Below are 20,602 nucleotides of genomic sequence, written 5' to 3' on the forward strand. Positions count from 1 at the left end.
CAAGAGAAACCTCAGATAAACAGATGTGCAGCACATTTCTCAGGAAATCTCATTCTGGGATTCTTACAGGAACATAATCAAAGCAAAATGTTACCAAAAATACTTGTTTTTTATTTTTTATTTATGAAATAATTGTAATTAGTGTGTTTTCCCAATTTCCTTGATTTTTGATCTTTTTAAAGAAGTAAAATTACAGCTTGAAACTCACTGCAGGTCGCGAGAACTGCGACCTGCTTTCCGACCTTTAGTTCTAACAGTTCTACAAGGACTACTGGTTCATTCTTTCTCAAACTAACATACAGACACTCTGGCAGAAGCTGGAAAGAGACCGAATGTCTGTAAAAGCCAGAAAATGAGAAAGAGAAACTAATCCGCCTGAAACATTTATTACACTCTACAACTGTAGGGGGAGCCCACGAGCACAAAATCGCAATCCTACCTAGTGGAGCTTTAACCGATTATCCCACTCGCCAGAAATCCCCCTCCCCATCACTGCAATGCTCTTCCTCCTCACATTACAAGAGTCTGGGCGAGTGCACTCCTCCTCTGATTCATGTGAAAAAGTTAGACTCCGCCCCTTTTCTTAAAAAAAAAAAAAAAAAACTTTTATTCGAAACTCACCAAGTACCCTATAGTGAGGCTTATAGGAAGCTTAGAAGTTTGGTGCAAGTATCAGTATCATGCAAGTATCATGACCTCAAGTTCAGTCAATCAGTCAAATCATGTTCAGTGTCTGGCGAGTGCTTCTTCAGTTTAAAAATGTAGATGCTATGCTAACAATGTCATCAATCTCATCTCTGTGAGAACTTTTCAACATACCAAACCTGTCTTGATTAATCAACAAAGAAACTAACTAACTTGTGCAGCCAGGCCTGTCATGATAATTAAATTATCAATTTATAATCGTAAAATATATGAACATAATCTCAATAATCTTGCTTACCTTGATATCGCCAACTTTATTTATTTATGATATATAAAAAAAATTCTATATTCCAGTTCCAACAGCTGAACAATTGTAACACTGCACCACTATGCTACTATATTATCGTTCTATCATTTGCTTAAAAGGGCTCTAATATGACAATAGTATTGTTTATCGCAATACTTTCTGGGACAAAATATCGTCCGAACAAAAAAAATATAATATAAAATAGGAGTTATCGTGACTGGGCTAGATGTTGCTAAACTGTTCATTCAAGATAAAAGACAAAACAAAACATATAAATAAAAAGTGTCTTTAAGGCCTGAAAGAGGATAGGTTTGAAACACGACTGAGGGCACTGAGAGAACATCCAACCCCATGTTTAACAGCAGGCAGACTGCAGCTTTACATATACTGAATATACATACACTGAACTCAATGACCTTTAAACCAGTGTATATATGAAGAACCCTTTAAACAGGCAAAGGAACATTCATGCATTCAAATGCTTCTTCACATACATCTATGTCAGTCTAAATAACTTTTTAAAAAATGGTTCTTTATATAAGTAAAACGGGCTTTACTGTTTATCTTCTCTCTGAGTGTAAAGAAGCAGGTGAGCAGGTATAGAACCATTTAGTCGGTCAAATGGTTTGACCAAATAAACCCTTGAAGAAGCATCTCTTTTCTTAGAAAGCAAACTGAAGAGATCTGATTGGCTGTTCTGCATAAGAATGGATGCCATTTTGCTTTCCAGGTGTTGTGCCAGGCATGTCCTGCAGCAGAATGAGCGTAACAGACTTTCCTTAGACTTATTTTATTCTGTTTATAAAGAAGGGTTAATCTACAGTTACAGTAGATACAGGAATAATAGCATAATCTGTTGTACTCATACTGCAGTATGAAGTGTCTGCACACCAAGAGAAGTCAGGATTCAGCACAACACCGTAGGGCTGCACGATATGTCGTTTTAGCATTGTCATCTCCATGTGCAATGTCTTCTAATGCAATTAAATCAAACACGTCATGTTGCAATGTTTTAATTCTTGACACAAGAAGTAGAGTGAACAGCGCTGTCTCTGTGTGAGTGACAGGCTGCTGCTGCCTGAGAAGCATGAGTGGGAAGGGGCGTGGGCGTAAACACAAGGTTACCGCATGGCCTCCACATGGCTGGGCATGTGCTTGTAAATTCACCGGCTGACGGCCTGTATCTAGTTACAGCAGAAATTACATTTTTAATCCCAGAAAAACGCTTTTTAAAAGACCACTTCAATGCCAGATAAATGGGACAATAATAGCCGTTTTGCAGTTTTCTACAGGTTTTGAGTGATCGGCTGACTCAGCTCTTGGTAGGTCCGGATCTCTGACGCGAGAAAGTATGCAGGTGGGGGCAGGGCTGTTGATATCACAGGCCCTGCATTGTTTAATATCACAATATATATATATATATATTCATCGAATAAAAAAACATTGCAATACCAAATTTTTCAAATATTGTGCACCACTTATTTTTCTTCTTCTATTGCTAAATGGGGGATAAAAGCTTGCCTTAACTCCCTGTTAGCTGGTCTGAAAATCCAAACCCATTTAATAAAATAAGTGTTTTCACACTGCAAACAAACCGGACCATGTTTCAATAGATCCAGACCCAAAAGAGGTGATCTCGGTCAAGACCAAACAATCACCACACACACTATTCCTTTGCCTAAATCTATAGTGATTAGTTTAATTAGTCCTGTTCAACTGCATTCGGTCATGATTTCTGTTTCTAAAAGTGGCACTGCTGGTGCTTATAAATTTTTAAAAAAAATCACATATTCATGATGTGTCTTTAACTATAATAATAACTTCAAATTTATTTCAATTTCTATATTTATGATATCACGGCAATATCAAATACTGAGAGGTGACTTTACTACTGCAGAACTGATGGGAACTATTAACAGATCTATAAACAGGTCTGGCAAAACTGCAAAAAAAATACATTTTACGCTCATGCACGCTTTAGATTTTCTTTCAGATTACTCATTGCATCATGCTGGACCGTTAAACTAACTCATATAGTGTTGAATGTCCTGGTTTTAGGGGCTAGTGAGACTTCTGACTCCATCGTCCCACTTTACACCACCTCAAATCTCAATTTAATGCAGATCTAAAAGATAAATAATGACAAAATGATAAAAACACTGAGTTCAATATGAAAAACAAATACATTTAGGCCATCATCAGGGGAAGGGTGGCGCTCCTGCTGCTGTGACGTCGTTTTCATCTCAGTTATGATAGGAGTGTCGCTCAGCAGAACACCTACAGTCTGAAAGTTTAACGTGCAAAAAGTTTGGAAATCAAGAACATCATCAATCACGATCTCAGTAGGAACACAGCGCGACACCGTGGGGACACAGCGCGACACCGCGGGGACACCGTAGGACAGACGAGGTGTACGGAGGAAGCGTTCACATTGGCAACAGAATTCAAACCAAACAGAGTTACTCAGAAACACACCTGACAACAGCACATAGAACCGGACCGCCCCCGCTTCCAGAACCGCGGGGAACCGGCTGTAATCAGTTCGACTATGGGTCGTTACGACAGTCCAGAGCAAAGGGAGGGTCTACCAGTCGGCCCCGCCCCACGACTCCTCCTCCTTCGCGGCGCTCTTCTTGCCCTTGCTCTCGCCGGCGCTCTCCCAGTTGTTGTCCCAGGCCTCCCAGCTGTCCCCAGTGCTGTGCTTGTTGTTGGACGGTGCCTCGGAGCCCCAGTTGTCCCAGCTGTCCGAGCTCTTCTTCTCCCCGGCGGACTGGTCGGCGATGGTCCAGCTGTCGCTGCTCGGCGACTTCTTGGGCTTGGAGTTGCTGCCGAAGGTCTCCCAGAAGTCCTGGTTCGCCCCCTCACTGTTCTGGTATCCGCTGGAGGGATCCATGTTCTGATAGCCCTCCCCACCTGTGGATCTACAACACAAAAACAATATTCATTACTGCCTTTTCAATAGAATCTAATAAATAAATAAAAAAAATGCCCTGTCTTTGACTGGACAAATTAACCTTACTGTTATGTTATGGGTCAAATTGACCCGTTTTAAAATGTCAAGTAGCTAAAAGTAATTTTTTCAACATATAATGTTTCAATATTATGTTAAACTACTGTGTTTTATATGTTGATATTTAAATATAAATATATAAATATAAATATATATAAAAGTAATAAAGTAGAGAAACATAAAAAGTTTAAATATGTTTTTTTTTTTTTTTAAGAAAACGAGTGAACTATCCTAATTGAACCATTACCTTTTAGAAGTAAGGAACATCATTGGACTAAATATGTATAGAATAATTAGCAGTGGAGTTTGTAATTAAATATTCACAAGGCTTTTTAGAATTTCTTTGGTTTAAGGCCTCTTTTGGATAATTAAATGCACCCGGCCAAACTGACCCCCATTGCTGTTCCTGATAAATGAACATAAGAGGGTTAAGAGAAACACAACAACTGCATTTTAATTCAATAACAATATTTAAAGTTACTATTTAAAATTATGGCATAAATAAGTTACATTTTGGGTTAAATGATCTAAAAAAAAAAAAGCAAATAAATAGGCAAAAAGTGATACAAAAATATAAAATAAAATACAAATGAGCAAAAAGGTTACCCATTAATAGGTATTTAATTGGTTTGTGTAATAAAACATACTAGTAACCAAACAACAGGCACAAACAATAGAATCACTTTAAATTTACTCATATTCACAATAAAATGTTATGGACTGAACCTAAACCAGATGTTTAAATTACTGTTTTCATGTCAACATGAAAAAAATCAATATGAATATGTACAAAATGTACAAAAAAAGAATATTTATATTTTTGTAATATTAAACTTTAATATTAAAATGACCATAAATTACTATTAATAGACATAATATTAATTAAATCTCCCATCATCATCATTACCCATCAGCAGAATCTGGTTTTCCTGCAAAGAATGAGCTCATATCCTTCCAGCCTTTAGCTCCAGCTCCCTGAACCTGAACACAGACAGAACGCTTCATTAAACACGGCCACACTGCATTTATACACATCACACTACACACAGCACATTTACATATCACATATTACACACTGTACACTATGGCTACACAGTATATCATTTCAGCATTATCATCACAATGTGCACAACCCACAAACACAGACATCAGAGAGAGTGTAATATTTTAATATTTAATATTTTAAATATCTTTACATACATATATATATATATTTTTTTATTTTTTATATATTACAAGAACATATAGTAGACAGTCACACATGCCAGGGGTTATTTTCAGGAAATACTAGGCTATGCAAACATGCCTTAAAGAGTAACTGCTTGAGCTGAAATGAATGTAATAAAATATACTTAATGTAATAAAATGCCTAAAAAGATTGTGCCAATGTTATATATTTGGCCATATTTGACCTTTAGAATAAGTCCAAATAAAATATTTAAAAAATGATACTCTATCATTTTGGTATACATCTTTTCATTAATACGATCATAAGGTCAGGGACTTCTATTATGAAGCCCAAAATGGCAGATTAGTGATAATAGCTAATTGCTAACTGGCGATGTTAACTGTTAAGTAGGTTCTGATAGCCCTTCCCACTTGTGTATCCTGTGCATCTGTGCCTCAGGGCTATCAGAGGCTCACTGCTGCTGCTGCTGCTGAAGCTTAGCCCACCCCTAAACCCATACATCATAAAGTGCCCCTCCCAAACAGCCCCTCACATTTTTTTTGCATTTTTTACACTTGAGCTAAGGGTCAGCTTAAATCAGGGGTTTATTTACCCTTTAATTATCAGATTTTCTGAAACTTATAACAGTATAAAACAGAACTTATTTTAAATAAGTAGTAATAGTATTAATAAAGTTATCAAAAAAACAGAATTAACACATTTACAGAAACACGGCAATTAAGTTTATATATCAATTAATATTACACCACCAATATTAACAAAACAGGTCCTGTATCAAGATTTTTTCAAAATAAATATACATATTTTAGATAATGTTATTTATTTTTTAGTTTTTTTTTGTGGTAATAATGTGAATGAACACTGGCACTTGTGTGTTACGCTCTGAAATACTCACCATCATGTTCAACAATGCAGCACAAAGAAACAATAAAAACACACATTAGACATTAAATACACACAGCTGACCCCCAGCCACCTCCTCTGAGCACTCTGAGCACACACAGCTCTGATAGATAAGATTTAGGGTTTGAGAATTTAAAAAGGTTTCCGATTGGCCGCTGCACCCCTAGCCCCGACTCTTTGTGTTTCAGACTCAGAGGAAGTGGGCGGAAGGTTCTGGTTCATGTCGTACCTTGGCGGCGAGCCCGGTGATGCCGACTGTCATCTCATCAAACAACTTTCCATCCTTTACCTAAACGAGTCAAACCAGCATTAACACTGCAGCAAACTGGACTTCTGTACTGGTGCAGACGACCAGCAGGCCTGCGACGGTTTCGCTACACAAACCCGGTTCTAATGGTCATGATTCTGGTACATGTTTAAAGAGTAGTATATTGCTTTTACTTTGAAATATGCGAAAGTGAAACTCTGCAGGTTGAAGATACAAACAAAAAAAAAAATCTAAAAAGTTTCTACTATTACAATATAATTACATTTAAAAAAATATTATTATGAATATAAATTAAGGATCCAGCAGAACATGTATTAGGTTTTACTTTCTTGGATAACTTCTAAAAAGCGTTTTAAAAAATTACATTTGCCATTTTAGACTGAGTGTTTGATATTTTTTTTATATTAGGATAACAAAATATATTTCTTTAAAAATGAGCCTAGCAAATATTAATTTGTAATACTATCATTAGAATCACTATACTACATACAATTTTAATGTTATAGATATTAATGAGATTACTCTATTCTGCATTACATTAGTCATATACAGCTCTGGAAAATTCAGAGACCACTTAATGATGACGTTTTTCTTCGGGAATATAATCATAAGGAAGATGGATGATCACAAGCCATCAAACCAAGATGAACTGCTTGAATTTTTGCAGCAGGAGTGGCATAAAGTTATCCAAAAGCAGTGTGTAAGACTGGTGGAGGAGAACATACCAAGATGCATGAAAACTGTGATTAAAACCAAGGTTATTCCACCAAATATTGATTTCTGAACTCTTAAAACTTTATGAATATTAACTTCATTTTTTTTGCATTATTTAAGGTCTGAAAACTCTTTTTTGTTATTTCAGCCATTTCTCATTTTCTGCAAATAAATGCTCTAAATGACAATATTTTATTTGGAATTTGGGAGAAATGTTGTCCATAGTTTATAGAATAAAACACCAATGTTCATTTTACTCAAATATATACCTATATACCTATAAACAGTAAAATCAGAGAAACTGATTCAGAAACTAGTGGTCTCTTAATTTGTTCCAAAGCTGTATGTACAAAACAGAGTGAAAATAAAAGTAGATAAAAAAAACCTAAAAAAATAACAGTTGTCGTCTGCAATTCAGCTCAGATTATATAGAACCATGATTAATAAACTACTCGGCATGTTCTCAAAGTTCAAAGCAATCCAAATCATGACCTAGAACCAAATTCAGAACGGAACCGTTACATCCCTACTGATTAGCGAGTGAAGCAACAGAATTAAAATCAATTTTCTGCTGCATGTGATAAAGTGATTAATAATTAGATTAGTAATTCAGTCTGATTCATTATAGTTAGTTCAGCAAAGCAGCGTTACACAGGACTAAAAATGATGAGCAGTACTTTATAAAATAAGACTTAAATCAACTGGGGCTGACAGCATGATTACTTAAAGGTGCAATATTAAGCGCTTTTACTGTCTTAATATTATAGAAACCTCTTTCATTGCTGTTAAACTGTTGAACAGTGCAAAAATGACTAATATTTTGTGAACACTTTCAGTGTTTGTGCAAGTAGTTATCCAGTGAGTGCATATAACTTGGCCAAAATGACTTTTTGTACAATTCTAATCATAAAAACGTGATTTAGGTGTCAACTTTGTAATATTAAATGGGCCTTAGGTGTGCCATATCGTATCATACAGAATAATATCAATAACATTTTTAAATATTGTGAGATTATATCCTCAAATATCGTGCCATATCACCCTCCCCTAATTATTTTATCAGGGTACTACTTTTCTGCTGTTTTTTATTTTTAGCAAAATAAAAATTCACTCTGTTCTCATTTTCCATTATTTATCTACTAGAGACAGATTATATCTGTATCATTTATTTTACTTTAATCCTGGATATATGGAGATATTTGGAGTGCATTATTAGTAACATGACATTCTGAATCATTGACTTCTGTTACAATTCTAATAAAATTCTTGTATTTTTTAATATCTCAGTTAGCGGTGTGCCATATCATATCTTATGCAATAATAACATTTATCTTTCATTTTGTTGCAGTAGTGTAGTGTATTTTTTTTTTTTAATTCAGTGTTTTGTTATATCGCCAAAAGAATCGTTATCTCAAAAATACCATGAAAAATCATGATATTATTTAAGGGTCATATCGCTCACTCCTAATGGGTATTGTAAATGTGTTGTATTGTTAAATAGATAAAAAAAATATATAGCACTGCTCAAGGTCCAAAACAACAAAAAACTAAAAAAAAAAGTAAGTCCAGGACTAAATGCATAAATGCCAGTCTTGACAATAGTATATACTGCACCTTTAAATATTTTTCAAAACGCAAGGCAGAACCATTTTTAATTTGACACAATTTAAACTATTCTGATTTTTTTTACATGTATTTTTATCTGATTGTGTTTGTTCTGCCAGCCCATTAAATATAATTAAAATCTCTCAGTGATTATACCAGCACTATACTAATGAAGCATCCCTGGTCTTAGTGACCAGGCTAGAATGCAGCCCACCACCACAACGATTACGCAAAGCTAAAGCTGTGAGCGGGAGTTACCTTCTCCTGAGTGGGTCTGATTACATTCTCATTTAAAGTCTGGCCTAACTCAGCAGCCTAGTCCAGAGTGGAGAGGGAGAATGGAGAATAACAATAAAATAATGGTAATAATGATAATAAAAAATAATGATGTGGACATCAGGTGACAGATGATACAGGTGATACAGGTACATGTAGACTGGACACATAGGCAGCATTCAACCAAACACACCACAGGACGAGACAGTCGGCAGTGGTGGAGTGCAGATGGATAATATAACCATAAACTTATATAATACAATATTATACAATGATTAAGCAACAGTTAACATTCTGACCACCTCCTTGTTTCTGCACCAAGTTTCCATTTTTGGTGCTGGTGTATTAATAGTGTGGGTTGTGCCGGTATGCTGCAAGCACAGCAGTGCTGCTGGAGTTTTTAAACACTTAAACACAGTGTCACTGCTGGACTGAGAACAGAATGGTTCTCAAACTTTTAAGGCCATATACCACCCATATTCAAACTAAGACTTCCAACTACCACCTCCAGGGGGTACTGTGTGCCTGCTTTTGCCTGCTTTTCACCTACAAACCCTTATGCAGAAACATTGGGAATTGTGGATTTCTACAAGGTTCTACTGTAGAGCCTATAAAACTGATAAGAATTACTATAGAACTGTAGCAGTGAAAATAAAGCACTTTAAGGCACAGTGTATTATAAGGGGCAATATTAATGAACGTATATTTTCTGGTCTATTTTTTTATACATAGGTCACACCAGATTATAAGGGGCATTTTATGTGACAGTAGGCACAGGTGTGTTGCCAAGTTTTTCTTCTAATTTAGCAGGACCTGTAAAGCTAAGCTAAGTAAAAAAAAACAAATAAAAAAAAAACACTGTAATTCTTAAAATAATAATAATAATAATTTTGGACGAGTCAGACAAGTAAAAACGAGCGCTGGATGTTCATCTACACAAATTTCTCTCTTAAAAACTGTTTAATTGGGTGAGTAAAGCACTTCCCTTTATTTACACTAAGCTTAGATTTCCAGATTTCCACTAAAGCTGGAGCGTTAGCATTAGCGACTAACCGCTAGTGGCTAATGCCACCCGACAGTGCTACACTGAGGAACCCTGAGTGTTCCTGTAAGCCAGGGCTATGTTAGCTAGTGGTTTGTCCCACGTAGCTTGTTTTAACAGGGTAAAAACACAGGCCACAGTCCAATGTGGTTAGCGGCTAAAGCTGCCGGGGTTAGCAGTAGGCTAAAGAGCTAACACGTAGTTTGGTTAGCAGCTAATGCTAATGCTGTTGGAGAACTAAACTGAAACTCCTGCATAATGCTGCACTTCAGCAGAGTGGCTAAAATTGGTCAAATTCATACATAACGCGCCCCGGATTATTAGGTACACTAAAGATTTGGGGGAAAATTAAAGGATTTTAAGTGTGCCTTATAGTGTGAAAAATACGGTACACTTTAAATGCTAAACACAAACAAATGTAAGTTATGGCAGCTAATTTTGTGTAGCTACCACCAGTGGTACACGTACCACAGTTTAAGAACCTCTGGACTAACTGTGTGTGTTGTGCTGGTAGGAGTGGATCAGACGCAGCAGTGCTGCTTTTAAACACAATAATGGGTGTAGAAACATGGAGGTAATCATGAAGTTATGCTCGATCAGTGTATAATCACCTCACCTGTGTTTCTACCTGCAGCAATTAAACAGTTATTAGGTTAAGCACAATGGACTGCAGCTCACAGTTTCTAACTAATTATAGTGAAATTTGATACAGTGTTTCTTACACTTATCTGAACACCCATTTCCTTTACCTTCATTCACTTGGGTATCAAATGCTCACAGTTGAAAGAAGGCCATATAAATAATTAAAAGTGGGGCTAAAAGTAAAAAAAGTAAACTCTATACGATAAGTACATCCATCCATCCAAGCCATAAATAAATAAATAAACATAAAACACAAACAAAAAGTGCATTCACAAGTTTTCACCTGACCAACATTCACAAACACAATAAAACAACACAAATTAATCTGACAGTCTATTTACAAAAGAGGTAAATGCAAATTAATGACCACCACTTAAGCAGACACGATCACATATCGAGCGGCATATCGAATCATGCAGGGTTTACATGTTTACCGGCTCAGGGGGCGGCTTATACCCTCGTAACTTTAATCCAGAGAAAGCAGCAGGGAGTGAAGCAGCACAGTTTACACTATAGATCACACACTGGAGACGACAATGGCTTAAAATTATTATTAAAAAATAATTGTTTCAATTGTTTTTCTTTTTAAGCCAAATGAGCCATGGTGATAGTGATAGTTGACCCCTTTTGTGTGGCCCATCTAAGGGACAGGAGCAAAATGTAGGGAGTACTTTGGTAATATGTGCCATCCTGGGCATATAAACCAAGTTCAACAGATTTTGGGGAGTTTTTGTCAAATTATCCACTTTGGCGATATTGGACCTTGTGTTGTGGTCTTCTTGCAACATAAGCAACATGAAGGGGACAGTTTAGAAATATGTGAGGAATTCTGGAATTATTTTGATACAAAATCCAGTTCAAGGTTTTTTTTAGGTCTTTTTCATGGAAAATGAGCCTCTTTGGTGATACTGGACTTCAATCTGAGGTCTATTTTGGTGATCTGACCAAAATGCAGGGAAGACACTAAGTAATATGTGCCATCTTGGTGACAACCCAATGCAATGGGTTTTGTAGCAGCATGGCCAGCATTGCTTGGTCCTTTTCTGGGATACAATAAATACGTCAGCTAGTATCAGTTTGAAATATTTGCAAAAATCACCAATGCTAATAACTCTTAAAAAAAAAAAAGTTAAAGCAATTATCAGCCAATATCGATAAAATTCAGATATTGTGCATCAGTTTGAAATATTTGCCAAACCACCAATGCCAATAACTCTTTAATTTTTTTTAAAAGCAAGTATCAGCCAATATAGATAAAATTCTGATATTGTGCATCCCTGATGAGGACCATTTTGTTGATCAAATTGCAGGGGACATGTTGGCAATATGTGCCATCCTAGTGATATAAACATAGTTCAACTAGTTTTTGGAGTTTTATTTAAGTCTGAATTAAAAGGGTGCTATGAACTGAGGAACTGAAATCTAATTTTAGAATATTCTGTGCAAAACTTTACTAAAAAGGAATAGGGGTAAAGAACTAAAAGAATGAATCACTCATTCTAGCTGATAAAAAAATACTTGGTACAGCACATAATCTGCACGTAAATAGCTAGAAATGCAAAAGAAGTTTGTGAAGGGACAACGCTCAGACCATTAAAAGCAAACGGAGGGAACTGGCGGGTTCTAATTTACTGCAACGACACCCAAAATGTCTATCTGTTACTGAACAGTGAGGCATAAACTGAATGTGTGTATATTAGGGAAATACGTACCTTCATGGAAGCCTGGTTGGCAAGTTTTGCCGTCTGTCATAAAAGAGATTTTGTTTAATTTAGTTTATTTTTCTCAAACAGGATGAATCATAAATTAATTTTATTGTATAAAGAGTTCAGTACTAATCCAGCGTATATGGTGTTAAATTCAAAATTTACTTACATTATCTTTCGCAACAGCAGCAAACTTGCTCGCGCCCACAGTGAAACTGCTCCAGCCCTAATCATTAAACACACACACAAACAAATTATTGATCCTAATCAGCTCCATATTACTAATCTACTTTATCTGTTAAAGCAAGAGAAAGTACTGCAGCCCCTCATACCGTGTAAAGGGAAGACATGGCGTTATTAATAAAATCATCTTCCTTCTTTGGAAGATTGGGGGTGTTACCAAAGCCAACATAACGGTTCTCCTGGCCACTTCCACCACTGCAAAGCAAAGAAACAAATTAAAAGAGAGATTAAATACTTACAAATTTTAATTTAAATGAATGTTGATAGGTTGATGGAATCAGATAAAAGTGATTAATGAGAGCTGCAGTGAAGATGCATTAAAGATCACAACAGCAATACTGAGTCAGAATACTGATATGCAGTCAGTGTTTTTAAGGCACACCTAAAATCCTTTATATATATTTTTTTTAATTAGACAGTGCCCCTTGAAATTTGGTGCGCCTTATGTATGAATTATGATTGTTGTTTGGTACGCGATGCCGCATATTGGAGACATAGCATTTCAGCACAGTGCCTACTGGATCCAGTGGCTCCCAGTGGTGTAAAAGGACTTTGCATATGTCCTGTGTGGGCATCCGTACACTGATTGATTACATAAGGAAAACATGGCGACAACGTTGTTCACTTCAAAGTAGGCATCCTTGGAACAACATTAAACAAGAAAAGTATGCTACAAGTCATGCTACGGAAATTCAGAGCGCGCTTCACACAGTTTTTTTTACGCACAGATTTACAATACTGTTAGAAATACATAATGTTCTATGATAAATTTTTGTGAAAATAAAGTTTAAGAGTTAATTAAAAGTGGGAGCTGATGTGAGTTATACCACTATGTGGACTCCGGGCATGCTTGATCCTGAAATCGCGCAACCATTAATGTCAGACCGTTATGTCTTACAACTGAACAATGTTGACAGTTATAAATGTTGTAGTTGAATAAAGTTTGCCTTATCTGACTGTTTTGTTTTGCTTATAATCTGGTGTGTCTTATATATGAAAATAGACCCGTTCACTGATTGTGCGCCTTATAGTTCGTAAAATACAGTATATAAAATAAAATGTACATGTATTACTTTATTCTGGTTTACAGTAGAAAGTAGATTCCTTCACTATACTGACAGAAAACCACCAATGGGAGGATGGAGGGTGGGTTCACTCCATACCAATAGTCTTTTTTCTATGCATCCAATCTACAAACCCACCTCTGGTAGGAGTTGACGTCATCAGTCAGCCAGTCTTCAAAGGCCTTATCAGAGTGTGATGAATGCTGCGCTGCACCAGCACTGCTCCTGCAACAACACACCATCCAGCATTACACTAACAGCAACACTGTGTTAAAGATGGAGACTTTGAAGCAGCTTCCCAGACAGGGATAGTCCGATTCATGAACTTTGGAGTTTGACTGCTATAACTATATCTGTAACAGGTTGTCCCAACTCTTAGAGGGAAGATTTCACCTCTTTCACCAGTAACTTTATTACAAAGGCAAAGGTTACACTAGAAAATAAGGGACATATGTACAAATTAGAAATGAGACTGGGCCTTAGACTATATTTTTTCGCTTTAATAGGAAATCTCCATTCGAAATGCTCTGTAGACAATGTGTAATCCCTGTCCACTAAACTTTGGGTTCTTGGACCCTGAAGATTGCTGCTTCTGATTATGTTAACTGTTTATACAAATATACAAGGTTATAAAATTACAATACTGCCCTAGTACTGGGCTGTATGACAAAAAATGTATATCAAGGTACATCACAGTATTTTTATCATCATTACTTTTTTCTCAACACTGAAATTCATTAGCAGAAAAACAGCTGAAGAATAGACCTTAAATACCGCAACAACTATAACAAATTATTTTAAATACTTCCATAAACACTATAAACAGAACTAAAATGCTCAAGTATTCATAGAGATAGTTCTCAAATGTTCTACTGTACAAGTAAAACAAGTTTAATATCAAATTAGAATGTTATTTTTAAAGCCATTAGAGGCATAAAAATATTTAAGTAGCTGTTTGTCGGTTTATCACAATTCTCTTGGATTTCCAATTAACAAATAGATTCAATTCAGTGTGCATTAATATTAATCATCAAAACTACAGTATTAATATATGTTTCTGCTCTTGAAGGCTTTTTGTACCTCATATTTATAGTTTTTTGGAGTTTTATCACTGGGGAATAAATGATTCCGCACTTAGGACTGTTTCTGGGCTTGTCTGGGGAAGGAGGGAAACATTTTTTGGAGCTGCGGATTGAGTGCGCAATTCCACATATCCCATTTCTGAGTAAAAAATAGCAGTTTGATGTTGTTTTTCTATTTTCTATACACTGAAGAACAGCAGCAGGTGCTCCTCAGATAAGTGCTGTTCTCATTTCTCAGGCAGAACTGAGCGAGACTAGCATTTCACTCCACAGAGCTGAGCTACCATTGGCTAACGTTAGTTAGCAAGCTGTACTGTTCTATGCAGCGCTCCACAGCGCCTCTAGTGGTATGACAGTATGTGAAAATTTTATACCGAAGGGGAAATTAAAACCGGTATACCACCCAGCACTATACTGCCCCGTCACTCATCTGTGTACAGTGTATTGGCCAAAGAAAATTAATAATATTTTACTGTATATTGTAAATTCTTCTAAACATATAAAGACACACGTTTTTATTTATATAGCCCAGTCTCTAATTAAAAGATGCTTGAAGTCAGGTGAGCAGGTTTCTTACCTGTGAGAGGCAGAGAGTCCGGTTTTGGGTTGGGGAGGAGTCCAATTTTTAGCAGAAGAATTCTCAATGGACCATTCCTTTCCATCTGCTAGAGTAGCCACCTGAGCCATGCACACACACACACAACATTTTCAGTTTGAATTATTCACGCACAATTTAAAACTACTAAAAGTATCTAAAGACCACTTAATAATAGAATAACAGAACTACCCTAAAAATAGCAAGAGTAAATCTACATCAAATAATACACAAACAATCACCTTGTCCCGAAACAGAGCCGCAGCCTTGCTGTTATATTTCTCCTGTAAAGTCCAGTTGGGGTCATAATCATCCTGGAGTTCCAGAAATAGCCGGAATTTCTCATTCCCCCCCGCCTTCATCTTCTCCAGCTCTATATCCTTCCACTTATCCATCGAAACTGATCTCACAAAGCTGGAAACAACACAAGGGAAGAAACAGAACAGCTGCTTTATTTAACTTAAACTTATTTAACTTTATTTAACAATAAGAAGTTATTAATAAGATGCCAGAATCAGCCTGAAACTAATAAAAAAAGAGGAATTTTATTATTAAAAAAATATATACATTAATCTATCAAAATGTTGTTTGTGTCAAAAGTCTCTCTAAAACTCTAAAATTAAGGTTTTCTATTTGAATTCACATGTATTCATTACATTCGTCAGCTGGTGTAAAAGTTAAACACAGTGGCCAGCATGAGGCGCTCTGAGCCCTGTAATGTGAGATTTACAGCAAACTTTAATATCATAATAAAACAGTATTCTTCACGTCAGTATTATTGTCCATTATAAGTCTGACACTGACAAATTAACACATCAATGACATCATATATAATTTTATAGTAGCATAGTATATAGCATAATACATAAGGCTCATTCTGGTTAATGCATTTAGCTTGATAAGTAAAAATATTGAGGTACTGTTCATATATGGCACACTGGGCCAAGGAATATTTAAATTGATAACATAATTATGGCAACGTATCTTTTTCTCTCTATATATGTCTATATGCACTGATAACGCACAAAAAGCAGGTTATCTAGAGGAACAAAGCTTAACAAAAAAAAAAAATCATCATCACATGACCTACATGACATCGGCTCAAGATTTCTGGAAAACTGACCTGAGATGGACCCCAAGGCCCCTATGTTTTCCAGAACATTCCAGACAAATCCATATACCATAGGTCACGCTGACCCACTGCGGATTAAACGCCCCGCACTCAAAACACACCTGAGAGAGAGACAGAGAGAAAGAGAGACCGATATATTTATATTTATCAGAAACAAAATGTCACCACACTGGTGTTTCCCTGATGACTGTGTATGACTGATATCCGTAAATACATACATTATTCCCATCATCAGTCCTGACTTCCTTCAGCACTCGTCTGGTCCGGGGACTCGCCATCTTGTCTAAAAGAACAACACAGAATATTAGAAATGCAGAACCTCACTGTAACTAATTATTTAACTAATTATTTAACATGCTCACAAAATACACAAAACAGAAAAAAGCAAATACAAAACTATTATTAAAAAATGTTATACATCCTAGCTGGCTGATCATCAAACATTACATCATCCCAGCTAAAAAACATAAATGAATTATACATTATTCTGTCTTTTCTATGCCATTTTCTAATAGATAATTTCCAAATATAGTTTCCAAATATTCTGTGCATCCCTATTTTTTAAGGGTACATTTTTTTTACAGGAATGAGAGGAATTGCTATTGAGGAGCAACACCATTGCAACCTTGTGGAACACCTTAGCAACACCATAGTTATAAAAAAAAAAGCCTAATAACACATCCAACACATACTCTAGCAACACCCACCATAATCACTAGAAAACACCCTAGCAACACACCGTAACTACATCACAAAGCACCCTAACAACATACACTAGCTACATTCCAATACCACCCTAGCAAGAAAGCCTAATTACATCCCAAAAAACACTCTAGTAACATACCTTAATTACATTCCTATTATACCCTTGCAACACACCTTAGGGACAAAGCTTAAACCCCCCCCTGGCAACACCACCGTGCAACACTCAACAGCCCAAAACATCCTAGCAACATACCCTAGATATTCTAACAACACCCTAGCAATACACCCTAACAACACCAGTGCATCCATAGCAACACACCCCAATATCACCCTAATACTAACATAGCGATACACCCAAAGACAACACCCCAATATCACCCTAGCAACACCCCAAGGTAACACTCAACAGCAACAGCCCAATACTATTATAACAACACACTCAAAAACAACACCTCAGTACCACACCCTAAAATCACCCCAATACTATAGAAATACACCAATACCACCCTTGCAACACAACCTAATAAGACCTCAACACCACCCTAGCAACACACCCCAATACTACCACAGCAGCAGACGCAAAAGCAACACCCCAATACCACCCTAAACAATACCTCAGTACCACTACCCTAGCAACACACCCCAATATCACTCTAATACTACCACAGCAGCACATCCAACAGCAACACCCCAATACAACCCTAGAAACACCTCCAGGCAACACTCATCAGCAAAAGCCCAAAACACCCTAACAATACCTCAGTACCACCCTAGCAACCCCAATACTACCATAGCAGCACACCCAAAAGCAACACCCCAATACCACCCTAAAACACCTCAATACCACCCTAGCAACACACCCTAATAACACCTCAATACCACCTTAGCAATACACCCTAATAACACCTCAATACCACCTCAATATCACCCTAGCAATACACCCTAATAACACCCCAACACCCCCAGGCAATACCCCAATAACACCGTAACAACCACATGGGATATTACAATCATTTAAATGATTTAATACTGAAGATGTAATTTTTTAACAAATTGTAATTTAACAGTGTACATCATTTACATACAACTGTAACTAGCTGAAATATTAGACTGTAATATAGTTATTTTTTTGTCCATTTATTATACAGTCCTATCCTGTAATATAGCTCTAGCTTGACTGTAAAATAATCGTTTGGAAAAAAATCAATATTGACCTTTTATAGAAGATCTAAATAAATAAAAAAATAGTAAATACTGACGATAACATGAAATAAAACGCATTTTTCTTCATTCATTTATGCTCCTTATTTAAACTAGTTACCATTTCCACCTTAAATAGTGCAGCAGGAACAGAAAAATTCAAAGCTATCGAGGATAGCAAACAAAAACGGTTTTGACAGGCTATAATACAATTAACTAACTAAGTAATTATTCCAAAACATATCAATATCATAGAAGACTACCACATACACTTTATTACACAATAAATCCGAATAATAATAAAAGAAATGAGAAATAAACACCTCTTACCTGTATCTGAGGATGCTAATGCTAACGCTGAGAGAGAAACCGGCTGGTTTTCAGTAGTAGCAGCTAAAGCTAACCGGGCAGCTGTTTATTTATATAACGAATGATTTAAAACGCTGTTACTGATTAAAACCCGTCCACTACAGCCTAGTCAGCACTGCCCGGCCTCTACAGAACCGCACCGCTCAGAACCGAACCGCAGCGGAATGGATGGTGGGTCTCCGGTACTGCGGGGCTCGGTTTGCTACGTTGGCAGCGCAAGGCATTTCGGGAGTTCCCTTTGACGTCATTAGGACAGGTGGGGGCGTGTTCACATGCGTGACGTGTTGACTTGCTGCCTTAAAGTACACGTGGGAGGTTCGTGTAATGCTAACCGTACACTCTACAGGACTTTAAAAAGACTCTGAAAAGACTTTAATAGACTAAATCTGACGCCCTCTCACATCTAAAGGCAAGTCACAGACTTTCTACTCAGAATTTTTAGTTTAGTCAGGTTAAGATTTTACAAAAACTGGGGATCCTGCAGGGGGGTCACTATTTTTCAAGACTGCAACTAGATTATTTGTGGAATTTGTGGTGTGGTCCCTGTTCTTTTTATTGTTGTCTTCTCAAATGAATTAATTTATTTATTCACTCAAGTAAATTCCTTTTATTATTATTATTATTATTATTATTATTATTATTATTATTATTATTATTATTTATATATATATAGATCAGGAGTTATACTTTAAGAATATTTTACAGTTTTACCACTGATTTGCTTTTTTTTTTATTTTATTTTTTTTATTGTACAGCACTTTGGTCGAGACTTGATGTCCTTTAAATGTGCTTTACAAATAAATTGACTTGACTTGAAAATTGACTTGATTTTTTTCTTTTTCTTTCTCCTTTTCCACTTAGTCCAGGTAGAAATGGGAAGACACTCTTACTCACTCCACACGTGTCTCCTCCTTTTTGAACTGTGGTTTCCGAGCCATCGCTGGAGTTTCATCCATGTCCTGTTCTGCACACTTCTCAAGTCCTCCGGAAGTTGCTGGAGTCTACTGCATATCAATAACATCTCCCTGATTCCCTGATGCCCGCAAGTCAGATAATGTATACAGCTCTGGAAAAAATTAAGAGACCACTTCAGTTTCTGAATCAGTTTCTCTGATTGTGCTATAGGTTATATGTTCGAGTAAAATGAACATTGTTGTTTACTCTATAAACAACAACATTTCTCCCAAATTCCAAATAAAAATATTCTCATTTAGAGCATTTATTTGCAAAAAAATGAGAAATGGCTGAAATAACAAAAAAGATGCAGAGCTTTCAAACCTCATATAATGCTTTTACTGTTAGTTGCTAATGCTAATGCTGCTGCACCCAGCCTAAGCGGTAATCTGGAAATCTAAGCTTACTGTAAATAAACGGATGCACATCCAGCACTTTTTTAAAGCAGTTATATTTACTACTTAAGTTTTATTTACTGCTTAGATTTACACATCTCACCATCCAGCAGCGAGACCTGCTGAATCAGAAGGAAAACATGGCGACACCCTTGTTCCTTACTAGTGTCGCATAATGCACCTTATAATCCAGTGCGCCTTTATGTAAGAAAATAGACCAGAAATTGACAGTTCATTGACAGTGTGCCTTATAATCTGGTAAATTATATGTTATATGTAAACAATGCAGTTTCTACAACATATTGAATTGAATTTAAATTCTATACTGCATTATGTGTGTATGAGTTTAGTATACTTTTTATTGTTTATGTAATTCAGTTTGTAAACGATGAATTGTATACTTTGATTAGAGTATTGTGGCATGTGTAGTACAGAATGGCTAGTATAGTAGCGTAGTACAGTTTGTATAATGTAGTATGTGTATACTACACTCTATACACAATACTACACATACCATAATATGCACTGTGTACAATGTGCTGTATTTATAGTATTG

The 20,602-nt window shown here is 36.3% G+C and overlaps 1 protein-coding gene and 1 long non-coding RNA gene across 6 annotated transcripts in view; one reads left to right on the forward strand and one right to left on the reverse strand.

The window, feature by feature from the left end:
• LOC125787471 (uncharacterized) overlaps window positions 1–20,602 on the forward strand; it is a 241,440-nt gene that overhangs the window by 183,036 nt on the left and 37,802 nt on the right. The gene's annotated exons all lie outside the window — the stretch shown is intronic.
• arfgap1 (ADP-ribosylation factor GTPase activating protein 1) lies at window positions 586–18,928 on the reverse strand. 5 transcript variants are annotated; one of them, XM_015605610.3, is made up of 13 exons: window positions 18,659–18,928; window positions 16,642–16,706; window positions 16,415–16,524; window positions 15,534–15,705; window positions 15,274–15,374; window positions 13,753–13,839; window positions 12,640–12,745; window positions 12,477–12,533; window positions 12,314–12,346; window positions 8,900–8,956; window positions 6,284–6,343; window positions 4,870–4,943; window positions 586–3,873 (listed from the first exon to the last, which is right to left on the reverse strand). In XM_015605610.3, the coding sequence occupies exons 2-13, from the start codon at window positions 16,699–16,701 to the stop codon at window positions 3,537–3,539; spliced, it is 1,254 nt and encodes a 417-aa protein (XP_015461096.2). In that variant the 5' UTR covers window positions 16,702–16,706; window positions 18,659–18,928; the 3' UTR covers window positions 586–3,536. The 5 variants fall into 5 exon arrangements, with proteins under 5 accessions (XP_015461096.2, XP_015461097.2, XP_007248440.2 ...); XM_015605611.3 differs by lacking the exon at window positions 8,900–8,956; XM_007248378.4 differs by lacking the exons at window positions 6,284–6,343; window positions 8,900–8,956 and adding an exon at window positions 11,036–11,065 and having other exon boundaries at window positions 4,870–4,937.

Source organism: Astyanax mexicanus, chromosome 24 (genome assembly GCF_023375975.1).
Source record: "Astyanax mexicanus isolate ESR-SI-001 chromosome 24, AstMex3_surface, whole genome shotgun sequence".
In the NCBI taxonomy this organism is placed as follows: domain Eukaryota; kingdom Metazoa; phylum Chordata; class Actinopteri; order Characiformes; family Acestrorhamphidae; genus Astyanax; species Astyanax mexicanus.

Bases quoted from the DNA above. Each gene is read 5' to 3' on its own strand.
- arfgap1 (XM_015605610.3), bottom strand. From the start codon at position 16,701: ATGGCGAGTCCCCGGACCAGACGAGTGCTGAAGGAAGTCAGGACTGAT. The intron at 15,375-15,533 runs GTGATTGTTTGT...TGCATGGCTCAG, and splicing joins CGGCTCTGTTTCGGGACAAG to GTGGCTACTCTAGCAGATGG. The intron at 12,534-12,639 runs GTATGAGGGGCT...TTTAATGATTAG, and splicing joins CCATGTCTTCCCTTTACACG to GGCTGGAGCAGTTTCACTGT.